This window comes from Medicago sativa, chromosome 3 (genome assembly GCF_051527215.1).
Source record: "Medicago sativa cultivar Bolivia chromosome 3, Bolivia_mono, whole genome shotgun sequence".
In the NCBI taxonomy this organism is placed as follows: Eukaryota; Viridiplantae; Streptophyta; class Magnoliopsida; order Fabales; family Fabaceae; genus Medicago; species Medicago sativa.
Genome location: NC_140751.1, coordinates 75,243,329 through 75,257,818, shown reverse-complemented (window position 1 = coordinate 75,257,818; position 14,490 = coordinate 75,243,329). Strand labels below are relative to the sequence as shown.

The 14,490-nt window shown below is 36.1% G+C and overlaps 1 protein-coding gene across 1 annotated transcript; it reads right to left on the bottom strand.

The window, feature by feature from the left end:
- Positions 1-5,548: 5,548 nt before the first annotated feature.
- LOC146940190 (protein PHOSPHATE-INDUCED 1-like) lies at positions 5,549-6,798 on the bottom strand. Its single transcript, XM_085753829.1, has one exon. The coding sequence runs from the start codon at positions 6,722-6,724 to the stop codon at positions 5,822-5,824; it is 903 nt and encodes a 300-aa protein (XP_085609955.1). The 5' UTR covers positions 6,725-6,798; the 3' UTR covers positions 5,549-5,821.
- Between the last annotated feature and the right edge of the window lie 7,692 nt (positions 6,799-14,490).

Below are 14,490 nucleotides of genomic sequence, written 5' to 3'. Positions count from 1 at the left end.
TGGCACGATCAACTTCTTACTAATACTCGTTCCGAGTTCTTACTTCTGAGTTCACACTTTCCAGTGCATCTTCTTCACATACTTCGTTCCTCCAGGGTCCTATTCAGCTCTCAGGCATCCATTCTAATCGTCGAATGCTAAATTGAGTTGATCAGACTCAACTAACAACAACAACTAGAACATTTACCCGGAACCCAATGGTCCCACTACCTTTGTTGTAACTTAATGACCCAAGGCACGATCTGAATCGACCAGCTCTGATACCAAATGTAACACCCATACTAGACGTATCTAGAAAGTCTAGCATGTGCGTTAGTTTAGTACTGGATACATTAAAAATTTACAACAATACAGCTACGAATGAATATAAATACAATCAAATGTGTTCGTACATAGTAATACAACTCAACTTTCTAAAGTATAATGAAAGCATCCTAGCATAACCATCTCATCCTGCAGCGGGTACGAACGAACACTTGACGCATCATCCATTCGGCTACTAGCTTGCTAATCCAACCTGTTTATCTGAAACAAAAGAGGATTGGGATGAGACATAATGTCTCAGTGAGTTCCCCTAAATCCTAGGCTATAGGTAACCTCGGGGGAAACCTACGGTCACCACGTGTCTAAAATACAACCTGACGGTTGATTATACGTGTGTGGGGACTTGCATACTTAGACGGTCGTGCATACTAGGGCCGTCGTAATCTTATCTCACTTGTTATAGGCTTCACTTCCTATACGTGTCATGGCGGTCAAGGGGAATCTAAAACCGCAATGCCAAGAATACGCTCTACGTATCGAGGCCTAAACATACTATAATCATGACACAATTCTAAACCGGACGATTAGGGGGAACCTAAGATCGTCATCGGTATATCTTTCTCTATTCTTGCTCTATGCATAACTATGTCGTATCTAACAACACATTCTATCTTGCTATCATGCTTGTTTTGACGATCTACGTCTATGTTCTACTATTCTTGACGATCTACGTCAAGGCTCTACTATTCTTGACGATCTACGTCAAGGCTCTATGACATAACATAATATATCTAATAATATGCACAGTCCGATTCATTCATAAAGTTAGCGTTTAACAAACAATTATTATCTGAGTTCATTTTACGGAAAGCCCCGAGTGGAGTAACCCCGAGCGCAATCCCTATCTATCCGATGGAAACCTATCTAAGGTATAACCAACGGCACTCCTGCAGTGACGTGCGGGATCCTTACGGCTAACCCCATTTCACCTAATGGAAACCTCTTGAACCAACCTAGTGTGGACACAAGAGACACGACCACTACATCTTTCTTACTAAGTGACATGCGGGTTCCTTACGGCTAACCCAGTTTCACCTAATGGAAACCCCTTGAGCCAACCTAGTGTGGACACAAGAGACATGGCACCTTAACTTTAAAGTTTTGGTCTATAAATACATGAGTAATAAATCTATGCTAGCTATCTCTTTTACCTCGGATACCTATACGATCCGACTAGAGGTAAACTATATGCTTATTTAACTTGCTATGTGAAGAGATGTCTAATCAATTCACGTCTTGCCATACTCGTATGGCTCTCTAGTTTCTATACGAAGAGAATACTCTATATCACTTCGCATCTAATCAAGCATACTACTCATGCCTAACATTCTATTCTTTACTATCTATTCTAGTTCTTGACAAGCTATGTCAAGGCTCTACTTTTATTCCCTTCCTTAGTTCTTTGCTACCCGAGTACTTCGGCTATTCTCTCTTGAATCACTCTTGCCACTCATGTTAAGATTGCCATGATTTTCATTTCTAGAATCGTTTGATGTTATGTGCATTGCCTAGATGTTGTTTTGGGGTTATAAAGTTATAAAATGTCGAAAGAGAAGCTTTGGAATGCACCACGGACCCTAAAATGGGCCAACAGGCCAAAAGCACAATGGCAAGGTCAGAGGCCTGCGCTATTAGCGCACCTGGGGCGTGGCCTGCCTGAAGAATTTCGCTATTAGCGTAGAATTTCGCTAATAGCGTAGTTCTTCGGGTCTGTGGTACCAAATTTCCAATTTTGACCCAAAACTGATCCTACTTGATCATGCAATGCACCATATTCATCCAGCAACATGTATATACATTTATAAACTTATTTCATAGCAATTTAACATGGAATCAACAAGAATTTATCAAAAGTTCATTAGGGTTCTAAACCTCTCATAAACATAAATCTATACTTTGAACATGAATTTACTCAACCCAAAGGAAGGTAAACTATCTATGGAACTCACCTAACATGTTCCTTGCAACTTCTCAAGCATCTAGCATCAAACCCTAGCTTCCTCTTCATTTTGATCTTTAGCCCTTTCCTCCAAACCATGCTTTAATCTCTTCCTCCACTTGTTTCTTGCTTGCTAAGCCATGCTTGATCATGTTTTAAAGGAAGATTGGATGTCTTAGAGAGGAGAGGGAGGCAAAATTCTAGAGAGAAGGAGGAGAGAAAGGTTTTCCCAAAAACCTAGAGAGAGAAAGTGTGGGTAGAAATGAAGGAAAATGGCCCTTGTGGCCTTATATAGTCGCTTGCGACGTTTTACCACTTTGCCCTTCGCCTTAGTCGTGTTTACCTGACACTGACACATAAGCCCATGCTTGACTGATATTTCATAAAAACATCTTCCGTCGTACTTGACGTTCTATAGCACTTAATCTCTGATATCTAGCTCATACCTGACTTATGCCATTAATAGACATTTCCATGATCATTTGTCCTCTGACGCGTCTAATGGGTAATATTCCGTTACTGTTAAGCGGGATATTACAGGTCCATTCCTTAACACTTGAATACCAGCATTCAAGAAGCTTATCGTATGTTGGAATCATGCCGATTAACAAGTTTGAATTGCCCCATCCAGAGTAAGAGAATTGTTGCAGTTGGAATGTGCATTCCAACTACAACAATTGTCTTACCTCTGAAATGGGGTAAGTTCAAACTAGCCAAACAACAGGACTCAAGCATTTCCCTCGACATTCATGCTTTCCTTTGAAAAGAATAAATTCTTGTTAGGCTTGATTTAGATGAAGGTATTCAAGTGCCACCGAAATGAGGTCCATTCCTTGACACTTAATACCTTCATCTAAACCAGCCTAACAATAATTTAATCTTTTCAAAGGAAAAACATGAATGCCGAGCGGAATGCTTGAGTCCTGGCCGTTTGGCAAGTTTGAATTACCCCATTTCAGAGGTAAGACAATTGTTGTAGTTGGAATGCACCTTACCCTAACTAATGACGATCTTCTGGCGGAATCAAGCTGTTGATGATATCTTCAGTTGATCTCAGCAGCGTCACCCGCATATCGATCCACTGGAACTTGGTGTGCTCCCAAAACATGCTCGTCACGTTTTCGTCGTTCTTTAACTCCACCCAAGTGAATGATACCCTCCCCTGGTCGTGCTTTGGACGTCTATACCGAACATTTTGCACCCTCCTTGTGTCTCTGGGGTTGAGTGCTTGGTTGAATTCATTCAGTTGATCCTTGAGCCCTCTTAACGTTACATCAAGGCACCGAACCTTCAACCTCTGAGGTTCTCCGCCGTTGAATTGTGCATGAACGTCGATCCACCCGGCCATTGCTTCAAATCTACACAATTACAAATTAAACACAATCAATGAAAAACTCATTCAAACATTTCATCAAACACTTGGAGTGCAAATTATACATAAACCCTAAAAATGATAACTACAACATAAACATGCAAAGATCTAAATAATTAAGCAATATTACTCATTTGCATGTAACATTGTATCATATATTGCAAAAAACAAAATAACCAAAATTTAAACAAACCCTAAATCTAAAAAAAATCTAATCTAAGTGTAAAAAATCTAACATAATCATGCAAACATCTAAACATCATAACAATTAAGCATTATAAGTCATCTGCATGTAGCATTCTATCATTTCTTGCAAAAAAAATTAAAATTTTAACAAAACAATAAACCTAACAAATTCTAGATTAACAACAAAAAATCTATCATACCAACATAATTTAAGTGAAAGCTTACTTGTTCTTGTTGTTGTAGTGTTGTTTGATTTGAAGTTGAAGGAATTTTGGAGTTGGGTAATTTGAGAGAAAATTGAGATTTGTGTGTGTTGTTGTTTGAAAATGAGGCAGAATGTGGTCTGTCTGGCTGATAACAGCACGCAACGTGACTTAAGTCACGCAGCGTGACTTAAGTCACGTTCATCTTATAACTAGCGTAAGTTAATTCACGCTACGTGAGTTAACATGCGTAAGGGTATTTTGGACTTTTACTTTGGGAGTGAGCAAAAGCATTTGGGTAAAGAGCAGAACTCAATCCTTAAAATAGAAAAGGAAAGTGAGGTTTTGTACCAGTTTTAGTTTCCTCATTGTAATTTCGCTTAGAAATTTTGACTCATTGTTTGTGATTATTTTTGCACTTTCTCGACCACCACTAACGGTTCCTTACACCCAATTTTATCATGAATTCATACACTTGCATTTTCCTTCTTTTATATTTTCTTTTTGTGTTATTCAAAAATCATTTTAGTCCAGTCATTCACAAACAAACTCCACAATACTCATCTTTCTTGTAACCTCAAAATTTCTTATAATTTTAGTGTTTTAACTTTGAATATGTCTTAAAATTTCTCAAATTTCTTGTATATGTCAGTGCATTCGAAAAATAATTTCTCTTTTAAGTTTTGGCTAACATGGTTTAGATAAATCCATTTTTTTCTTTAAAGGAAATTTTAACTTAAGAAAATTAATCTAAAGTTTTGTACATGTTATTTTAACTTAAGCAAATTTATCTAAATCATCTTTCTTATTTTTCTTTTAAGTTTTGGCTAACATAGTTTAGATACTCATCTTTCTCTTAATGTTATTTTAACTTAAAAGTTGTTCTTAGACAAATCCTTTATTTTGAAACTTAAAGGATTTATATAAGGAGTTATCTAAACTTAATTTTTGGCTAACATTTTCTCTTAACATATTAATTTTTGGCATTTGTCTACTAAAAACAAATATTACTATCAAAGACATTATTATGAACGATTTATCTAAACCATGCCTTGAAAGAGAAGAATAATTTTGATCACTACTTGTCCAAGTCCATGGAACTAAAGTGCTGATAATTTCAGATTGCTTCGAGACCGCTCACTTTGCCACAAAAAAACACTATTTTAAACAGAGAAAAACATTGTTATCTTGCTTCTTGGATATTGCAATGCAGTAGTACTAGTACTATTAGGTATCCCAATTCCCCCTTGGACCAAATAGTATTTAAGAACCAATACCAGAAACTCGATTGCGTGAGTTAACTCACGCTAGTTTTCAAATTCCAAAAGACCAACTATCTAGTTAATATGTATTCCTCTATGTACGTATTCAATGCTATGTCACTTTTGGAATTTGAAAACTAGCGTGAGTTAACTCACGCGGCGTGACTTAAGTCACGCATGTGTAAAAACTAAGTCATTTTTTTTTACACTTGCGTGGGTTCTCACGCAGAGGTATTTTGGAAAGTTCAGTTGGGCGCGAGTGTTTTGTGTTTGAGAGAAGAGCATAATTCCACATTTTATTCATTGATATAACAAAGAATACTAATCCATAACAAATAAAAAGTATATTTTCACCAAAATTAAATAAATAAAATAAGAGTATATCCATAGTGATTTTCCTATATTAGGCAAGCACATATACATGGACTATGTTGATTGACTGGAAATGTTGAATAAAGCAAGCAACCAGTGAGGAAGAGGAACACGAGCCATGATTTTGATGCACCGTGGAGAGGATTCGAGTTCCATGTTTTTGTTATACTAGAGTAGAACAAACCGAGGTTGTCGGGTCAAAGAGTGCGGGCAACAAATATTTCCTTCCATTGACGCCGTTAGCGTTATAACTTGCACCACTTGTTGGATCCACCAAGAGGTTCCCAGCGTAGCCAGGGTAAGCCCCTTTACCGAACTCTCCAGTACAAGCTGAACCAGCTTCAAGAGGTGCTTCTTTGGGGCCTTGATAGTACCCATTTCCAAATGGATTCGTCACGACCCCAGCCAATAAACTAGCCACGTTAATCACCATGCCGTCAAGGCCCACATTGTTATTTGGTGCAACTAACGGTGGGCTTTGAGGCCCATAAATAGGTTGGTGAAAGGGCCATGCGCATTGACCTGGACATTGTGTCTCTGAATTACCCACCCACAGGTAAGCAAATTTATGGTCTACTGAAGAACCGTGTGTCCCACATCTACTGGAGCAAAACCCATCAACTACCACGTCAGCCGAAGTGAGAACCACGTTGATGGCGTTTGTCTTTGAGCCCTTGGATGCTAGCTTCATGATTTGATCATTGGTGAGTGATTTTCCGAATGAGTAATTCTCGTCAAGGATGTGTGACCCTCTTGTGAACACGAGGTTTTGTGAGTTTGCGAGATGGTAGTATTTATCCGTTAATTTCCACCACGTGGCGACGGATGGTTGGGGTTTGATGGTGGGTGAGGAAATGGAAGTGATGAAATCAGAGATTATGGCTCGTTGGGATGGATTGAATTTACCGTACCATATGAGATTGATGGAGATTTTCCCGGTGAGAAGAGGGCCTTTATGGTACTGGAACTTTAATTGTTGGTCATTTTGTGTTAGTTTTCTTGCTGCTGAGCTCAAATGGAGTAGAGAAATGAAGAGGAATAGGCTGAGTAGAACACTTGAAGACATTGCAAGTATTTTGTATTTGCAAGAGGAAACAAAAGGCAAATCTGCAAGTGTAAATGAAATGAAATTGAGGTTATGGAAAAAGAAACGTGGTTGATGGTATTTATAGGGGATTTGGAAAGTTGTAAAGAAAATGCAAGGAAAGTAGGAAAGAGCCTCCCAAAAGGAAGAGAGTGCATAAGTGGGTGAGAGTGTATCTGAAGAAGTCAAATTAAGTGGGGAGAATAGACTAGAGAGTGAGCCAGTGAGGTACCACCAAGCTTGATAACGCGTTGCTTTTTCTAAATTCTTAGGACCATGTACTAATACTAATCAAATTGCATTGGATTGTGCGGCACGCTTTCATTATGTATCAACCGTGTTATTTATTGGTTTTTATTACTTATTATTGCTAATAATCTACATGTACATATAGCCAGCTAATTGCAAACTCAGTCAATGTGTATGAGACAAGGTGACAACAAGCTATACTAGTCTTCATGTACGCATTAAGCCTCTTTGATTTCTTTTGCTTTATGGAATACTACTCCCTCCGTTTCAAAATGAGTGTCGCTTTAGCAAAAAAAAATTGTTTCAAAATGAGTGTCGCTTTCAGTTTTCAATGCAATAATAACTTTTTCTTTTCAATTGTACCCTCCAATTAATACTCTGCACTCTACTTCCAAAGTATTACTTTTAAAACTAACCAATAGTTAATAAGGATAATTTGGTAAAATAACCATTCTCTTTCTCTTAATCATTGCATTTCTTAATATGTGTGTAAACACTTAAAACGATACTCATTTTGAAACGGAGGGAGTAGTATGTATCGCTTTTTGACTTGAGTTAAAACAAGGGGAAGGATAGTGAAAGTAGAAATCATGATCATCTCATGCTCAACTCATATTTTTGCCTAATCCGGTATTGTTGTCACCAAAATCCTCTATTTCAATTAATCACTCATCAATTGTTATGTTTACCACATCCGTATTTTTAAGCAAGTAAATGTTGGTTCACATGTTTTACTTGATCAACTCACAAGTTGTTAGTACTAATTTATGTTGCACAACTTTTATCTTCATTCTCTCTAAAACTACTTTCAACCTTTTCCCAAATATAGTATACATGACATTTTGACTTTGATTATAGTTTGGCCTTTAATCCCTATCCAACAGCTTCACGGGCTCATTAATTAAGACTAAATAACAACCTATAATGGGTGTATTTAGTAGTAGGATGTAAAAAATTGCAGTAAGTATATACATATTTGTTTTCTGACCTATTGTAATTAAGATCTTTGACCTCTAATAGACATCCCAATGTTTTAGTAAAGCTATGTGATTAATCCTCCAGCTGATAGGAGAACATCTAATTTTTCTTTTATTAAGACTTAGTTATATCCAATTCTTTTCCTGAAGGAGAATCATGTTCAACTTCTCCAATATCATGATCATGTTGGTCGAAACCTCTTATTTGTAAAAGTAAAAGTGGAACATGTAATTGTTCATGTATTCAATTAGAAGTTTTTTTTTCTTTCTCTCTAGTTGGTGGTGTAATCAATCAAGGTGTGGCGGGTTTGTTGCTTAATTCCAATTAATTGTATTAAGGTGGAATTAATATTCTATTGTGTCTTAATAAGTATATTGAAAATATTATGGACCTAGATTTGCTTGACTTAATAAATTCATGAATACATATGATCACACGTTGGTGGTTGTTAGATCAAGGTCAGACACATTTATGAAATACAAGTAAAAATTAGAAGTTTTTGGGTCTTCTGATTAAGACCGGTCGAAAGGCTATCAAAGTCCTAACTGCGAAACTTCAAAAAAATATTGATCACAAGAAATCCAATTTTGAATATTTTCTATAAGAAAGAAAAAATAATCATGCAAATGGTATTTCTGAAAAGGACAAAAACTGTGAAATATTTTTTACCGAGATTTTTTATTAAGAATAAAAACCTCAACAGATTTCTATTTAAAACAGACAATACTTCGAAATATTGTGAGATGGACTTTAGATCATGACATAAATATGACAAATTGAGATAAATTAAATTTCTTCCTAGGAATTTAAAAAAGTGCTAGCATGACCTGATATTTCATTTCATAAGATTGAAATAGGAGAAACTAAATTTCTATAGGGTTAAATAATGCAAAACTATAGTATAATTAGACCTTGGAAGGATGTGCGTATTGTAACAGTCCGATTTTCGTTAGATTTATTTTATTATTTATTTATGTGTGCTATATGTGCTTATATGTGATTATTTGCCTCTGTGTGCATTTTTGGTTGGGATTCGTAGAATTCGGAGTTAGAGGGTATTTTAGTCATTTTGGACTTAGGGGCATTTTTGTCAACTTGTGAGTAAGGGTAATTTTGTAATTTTGTTGAGGATTATTTTTAGTGCTTAGTGAGAGTTATTATTTTACCAAGTTACTAGAGAGTGTAGTAATTATTTTATTTACCGGTAAGTGACCATTAGTGTTATATTTTACCGTTTTACTAGAGAGTGTAGTAATTATTTTATTTACCGGTAAGTGACCATTAGTGTTATATTTTACCGTTAAGTGAGTAGTAACATTATTGAGGTTAGAATAGAAATGGGTTAGACCCATTAAGGTTTGTGAGATAAGCCCAATTAAGTGAGCCTATATAAACTAATGTTAGTAGAGAAATAGGGTTTTTACCACATTTTTCATTTGAGAAGAGAAGAGATAGAGGCTAGAGAGAAGAACAAGGACAAGGGTTAGAGCTAGAAGAGGGGATTCATCATCTAGGAGCTAAATTGAAGCTTGAGTTAGAGATTCTTGGTGTTAGAGGTAAGAGGGTTAGAATTCACTCATAATTTCATAACTTTTCCCTTTTACCCATTTTTATGAAATTGATGAATTGATTTTAATTGATGTAAATTCGTGCATGATTGTTGTTGTTATGTTTGAGAACATGATTTGTATGATAATTGTGTTGTTGTTGTTGAATTTGTATGCCAAAATGGGTATATATGAATATGATATGTTTTTGTGCAAAATTGATGAAGGATGAGGTTGTGGTTGTCAAATTGTGAATGATTTCATGATTAGATGTTGTTGTTGTTGTTGTTAGATGTGTTGTTGATGAATTAATGCATTGGGTATCATGAATTGGTGAATTATGATGATATTTGTTGTTGTTGTTCAAATTTGTGAAGTTGTGTTAAGTTGTTCATGTGAAGGACCAAAATGAAATTTTGATATATGAAGTTGTTGGCTGAGTTTTTGATGTTGATGGATGAATTGAACTTGGTAGAATTTCTGTTTTCATGTTGTGATTGTGTTAGTCGATTCGTTTGGGAGAAAACGGGAATTTTGTGTGAAAATTCGTGTGAAATTTTGATATATGAAGTTATTGGCTGAGTTTTTGATGTTGATGGATGAATTGAACTTGGTAGAATTTCTGTTTTCATGTTGTGATTGTGTTAGTCGATTCGTTTGGGAGAAAACGGGATTTTCGTGTGAAAATTCGAGTGTTAACCATTTTGAAAATGAGTGTGATGTGAGGTTTTGGAAAATGATTTTGGGATGGTTGAAACTTGAATTTTTCTGTACATTGTGATAGAGCTAAGTGTTAAGAGAATATAGGCAAAAACGACATCGAAAACGGATTAACGGTTTGATTTTTTATGCGCGAAAACGTGAAGGTTGAAAATCTGATGCTGTCTGTCAAACTATGAACGTGCCACGATACGGGACCAACGTGCCACGATGGTGACCAGAATTTTTAGCGTTTTTGGCTCTGGAAAAATCGTGCCACGATAGGAGACCTACGTGCCACGATCCTGTCTGACAAGGAACCTTAAAAATGCATATTTCTTAAATCCAATTGCTTCCAAACTTGTTCCAAAGTGTAGAGGCTTTATCCTAACCATCTAGGGGTGTTTTATGAAGGAAATAACTTTGTTTAAAGGGGTCTATTGAGTTCTTACGTTGCTTGGCATTGAAATGAATTAATTAAGAGACGAACTTGGTGAATCCTATAATTTCGTTGTGTTTGGCCGATGAAATGCTTATGTAACCTCTACTGCACGTACATGTGACTTATGAGAATACATGGCATAGGCAATTAGGCTTGTTTACTTGGTTTTGACTTAAATGCTTTATTATTTTCAATGTTAAGATTTTTGGAGACGAACTTGGTAGAAAATGATTTTTTGAGAGTCAATTGCTTATGAACCCTTTATGAATAGATTAATATGATTATGAGATGATGTATGAATGGTTGTTGAGTGATGAATATGATGTTTGTGATCATATGTTGTATTTGTTCCTTTATTTGGATTGTAAGGAATTATGTGGAAATGTGACAACTATATGTTGATTGAATTGTGGATTTTGTTGGTGATTGTATATATGTCAAGTGGTGGTGAATTGTTGTCGATGCATATATACTAATTGAATGGTGATGAACATGTTTATGTTATGTCGTTTGTTGAACATGTTAAATGTTGATTGTTGGTGGTGAATCCATACATGCTAATATTGATGGTGATCTTGTTGGTGAATGCATGTATGCAAAATGATGGAGATGGTGAGGTGATTATTGTTTGTGTGAACATATGCATTGAGTCGAGTCATATGTTCATGCATTCATGACTGATGGTGGTGGATTTTATATCCAATTGAGGTGATTACGATGTTTTTGTTGCATCGAAGGTGACGACCTTGAGGTGATCTGGTACCGCATGCATCTAGAAGAGTCTAGAACATTGCATGCATTTGAATAATTGATGAGTTGTGTCATAATTGAATATGTGACTTGGTGAATTTGTGCATTGGTGGATGTTGATGAATGTTGTGATTGTGTGGATTAGTGTATATGTACATTTGTGAATTTTGCTGATGATTGTGAATAATCGAACTATGCTCTAATTGCATGTCTTACTTGTTTGTGCTTATACACTTGGTGAACCTATTAGATGATAATTAATTTGATAATAATGATGAGGTGAGAATTGTATATGTGTATACATAAGATGTGATGATTTCTTTGATAATGATGATTGCTTGCTTATAACTTTGAAATGATGAATTGTACTTGTCGAGTTAAGTATGCTAAGTGAAGAATAAGGTGAGTAATCCTTCATTGATTGATAATTGATGAACTTATGTCGATGATTTGTTTAGAGATTGGATATACTTGCTATGCCATGTTAATAATGTGATAGCTTGAAATGTAAGTGATGGGGGATAATAATCATGTGATGCTAGTGTTCTAGGAGGGATGGTTATGTATATGTGATACGTGTATGATACACTTGTTGATACAAACTTGGAATGATGATATTGAATGATATGAGTGTTGTGAATACTTGTGAACACATGTATGATTTGTTGTCCTTCGTTCTTGAATATATCTTTCATTTCCAATGTTCTTGTTAAATCTTATATGGATTATGATGATGTAATGCTAACCCTCAGTGGTTTACCACCTGCCTTTCCGTATGGACGGGTAGATGGAGTGCAGGGTGCTTAGATTGTGTGCTTGATGTTGCCGAGGAGCGGAGTTCCTCTTTTTATATGCAAGTGTCTAGATTAGGGCTCTGATCTAGGGTAGTACTTGCATGTTGGATTTTGTTTTGATTATGTAGTTTTGGAGTTGTGATATCGATTGTATCTGAGAGATGTATTTATTTTTCATGAGATTTTGGAGATGTTATTCATATGGATTTTATATATGTTCCGCTGCTATGTTCATGAGATTTGACAATTTATACATGTATGTTGTTTTGTGTTGATGACGTAGCATCTATTTCTAGAATATATTTGTATATTCGCGCGTTTTACCGCTTATTAGAAGTAGGGTGTTACACGTATCATTCACACACAATTGTCGTTAGTAGTAGTTAACTTTTCCATGTAACAACTCTTATGTTGATTTCGTAGGGAGGCTGATATGTTGCTCATGACTTTGTAACGGTTTGTTATATACCAATTTTTTTTTAAGGATATATCATTTTTTTTTTGAAGAAACTAAAATGGAATTTAATAAAATCACAATAAATCCTAACCAGCACAACTCCTTGTGCTAGACTAGGAGTCTTAAAGTAGCAACATACAAATGATAGATGGGGAGCCCCCAATGGAAAACCCACACACCCGTGCATCAAAGATAAAATCTAAAAAACATATAGAAAACACCACCTAACAAAGAGTTATCTCCGAAATCAATAAAAGGAAACACCAAAAACAAAGTTAACCTCACAATCAAAGACAAACCTCCGCACAACATAAACAAAAGTTGTACCAAAATCCTCAAACATCATCACAACTGCCACAAAAACAACTTCCACCACCTCCATTTTGCTGCTCGCTCACAACCCCCGAACAACAACATAAAAACCTACACAACAACCAACAACCTTGGAAAAACAGTCGGGAAGAAAACCCCAAACAACACCATTAGCTCTCCCGAGCACCTTGATCCAAAAACACACCTCCAAAAAAACTGCAAAAACGGACCAAAAACCCTTATACCATCATACATCAAGAAAAGAAACAAAAAAAAAAAAACATAACCACCACAAGCAACACCACAAAAATCAGCACCCACCGCCACCAAACTACCATTAACCCTCACTAAAAAACAACACCAGCCACCACACGCATCACCATAAAAAAACCACCACGAGTACCACCATTAAAACTCACCTCGAGCACCACCACAAAAGACCCAAAATCAGCACCACCATGAAAACCACCACGAAGCACCACAAACTAACACAACCAAAGATTCATCGAACCCATAACAGATCATAAGCAAACTCATATCTGATTCATTGCCACCTTCATGACTGATCCATCACCACCTATGTTGTGAGCAAACATAACCTTCATCCACCACCAAGAGAGAAATCGAATCTGATGTCAACCACCACACAACAAAAGACGAAAACTCAGGTCATCGGAGTTAAACGGCCAGAGATACAGAACTGCAACACAATTCACGTCCCCACAAGAGGTTGACCGCCGGAACCACCGCCAAAACAGTCGTGCAGGACCATCGACAGATTTGGAGGTAGGTAATGCGGAGGGCACAAGCCGCTCGTCGCACCACCATAAACGGCGTCTACATCTTAAGGAGATGGATTTGATTTATGGGCGGCGGCGGCAAGATTTGTGTCGTTACCATGTTTTTTTATGTGCCTACTTATATTGATACTTTTATTTTTAACGGAATGAATTATATTTCTTTTCTAGAAAGGTATTATTCACTCAATGGATAAAGAAGAAAGAAAAAAAAGGTATCATTCACATAATCAAGAATATTGTCCCAATCTATCCTATTACTAACATGTTAATTTTTAGCATTTGTCTACTAAACTTATTTTACTAACAAAACATTATCATGAAGGATTTATCTAAACCCTGCCCTGAAAGAGATTAATTTTGATCACTACTTGTCCAAGTGGTGATAATTTCTTATTCCTTCGAGATTCTTCACTTTGGCACAAAAAACACTATTTTAAACAGAGAAAAACATGGTTATCTTGCTTCTTGCTAATTGCAATGAAGTACTAGTACTATTACTATTAGGTATTCCAATTCCCACTTGGACCAAACAGTAATTAAGAACCAATACTAGAAACTCGACAACTGTTGATAATAAAGCATTGGACCCAATCTAGAATCCACAAAGCTCTGTCCCAAAACTATGTTCATCTTTATCCCCTCAACCCCACAAACAAACATAGATTGAAATTAAAATTAAAATTAAAATCAAAATCAAATTTCAAACAAGAGTTAATAATC

Coding starts and splice junctions, on each gene's coding strand:
- LOC146940190 (XM_085753829.1), bottom strand. CDS start 6,724: ATGTCTTCAAGTGTTCTACTCAGCCTATTCCTCTTCATTTCTCTACTC.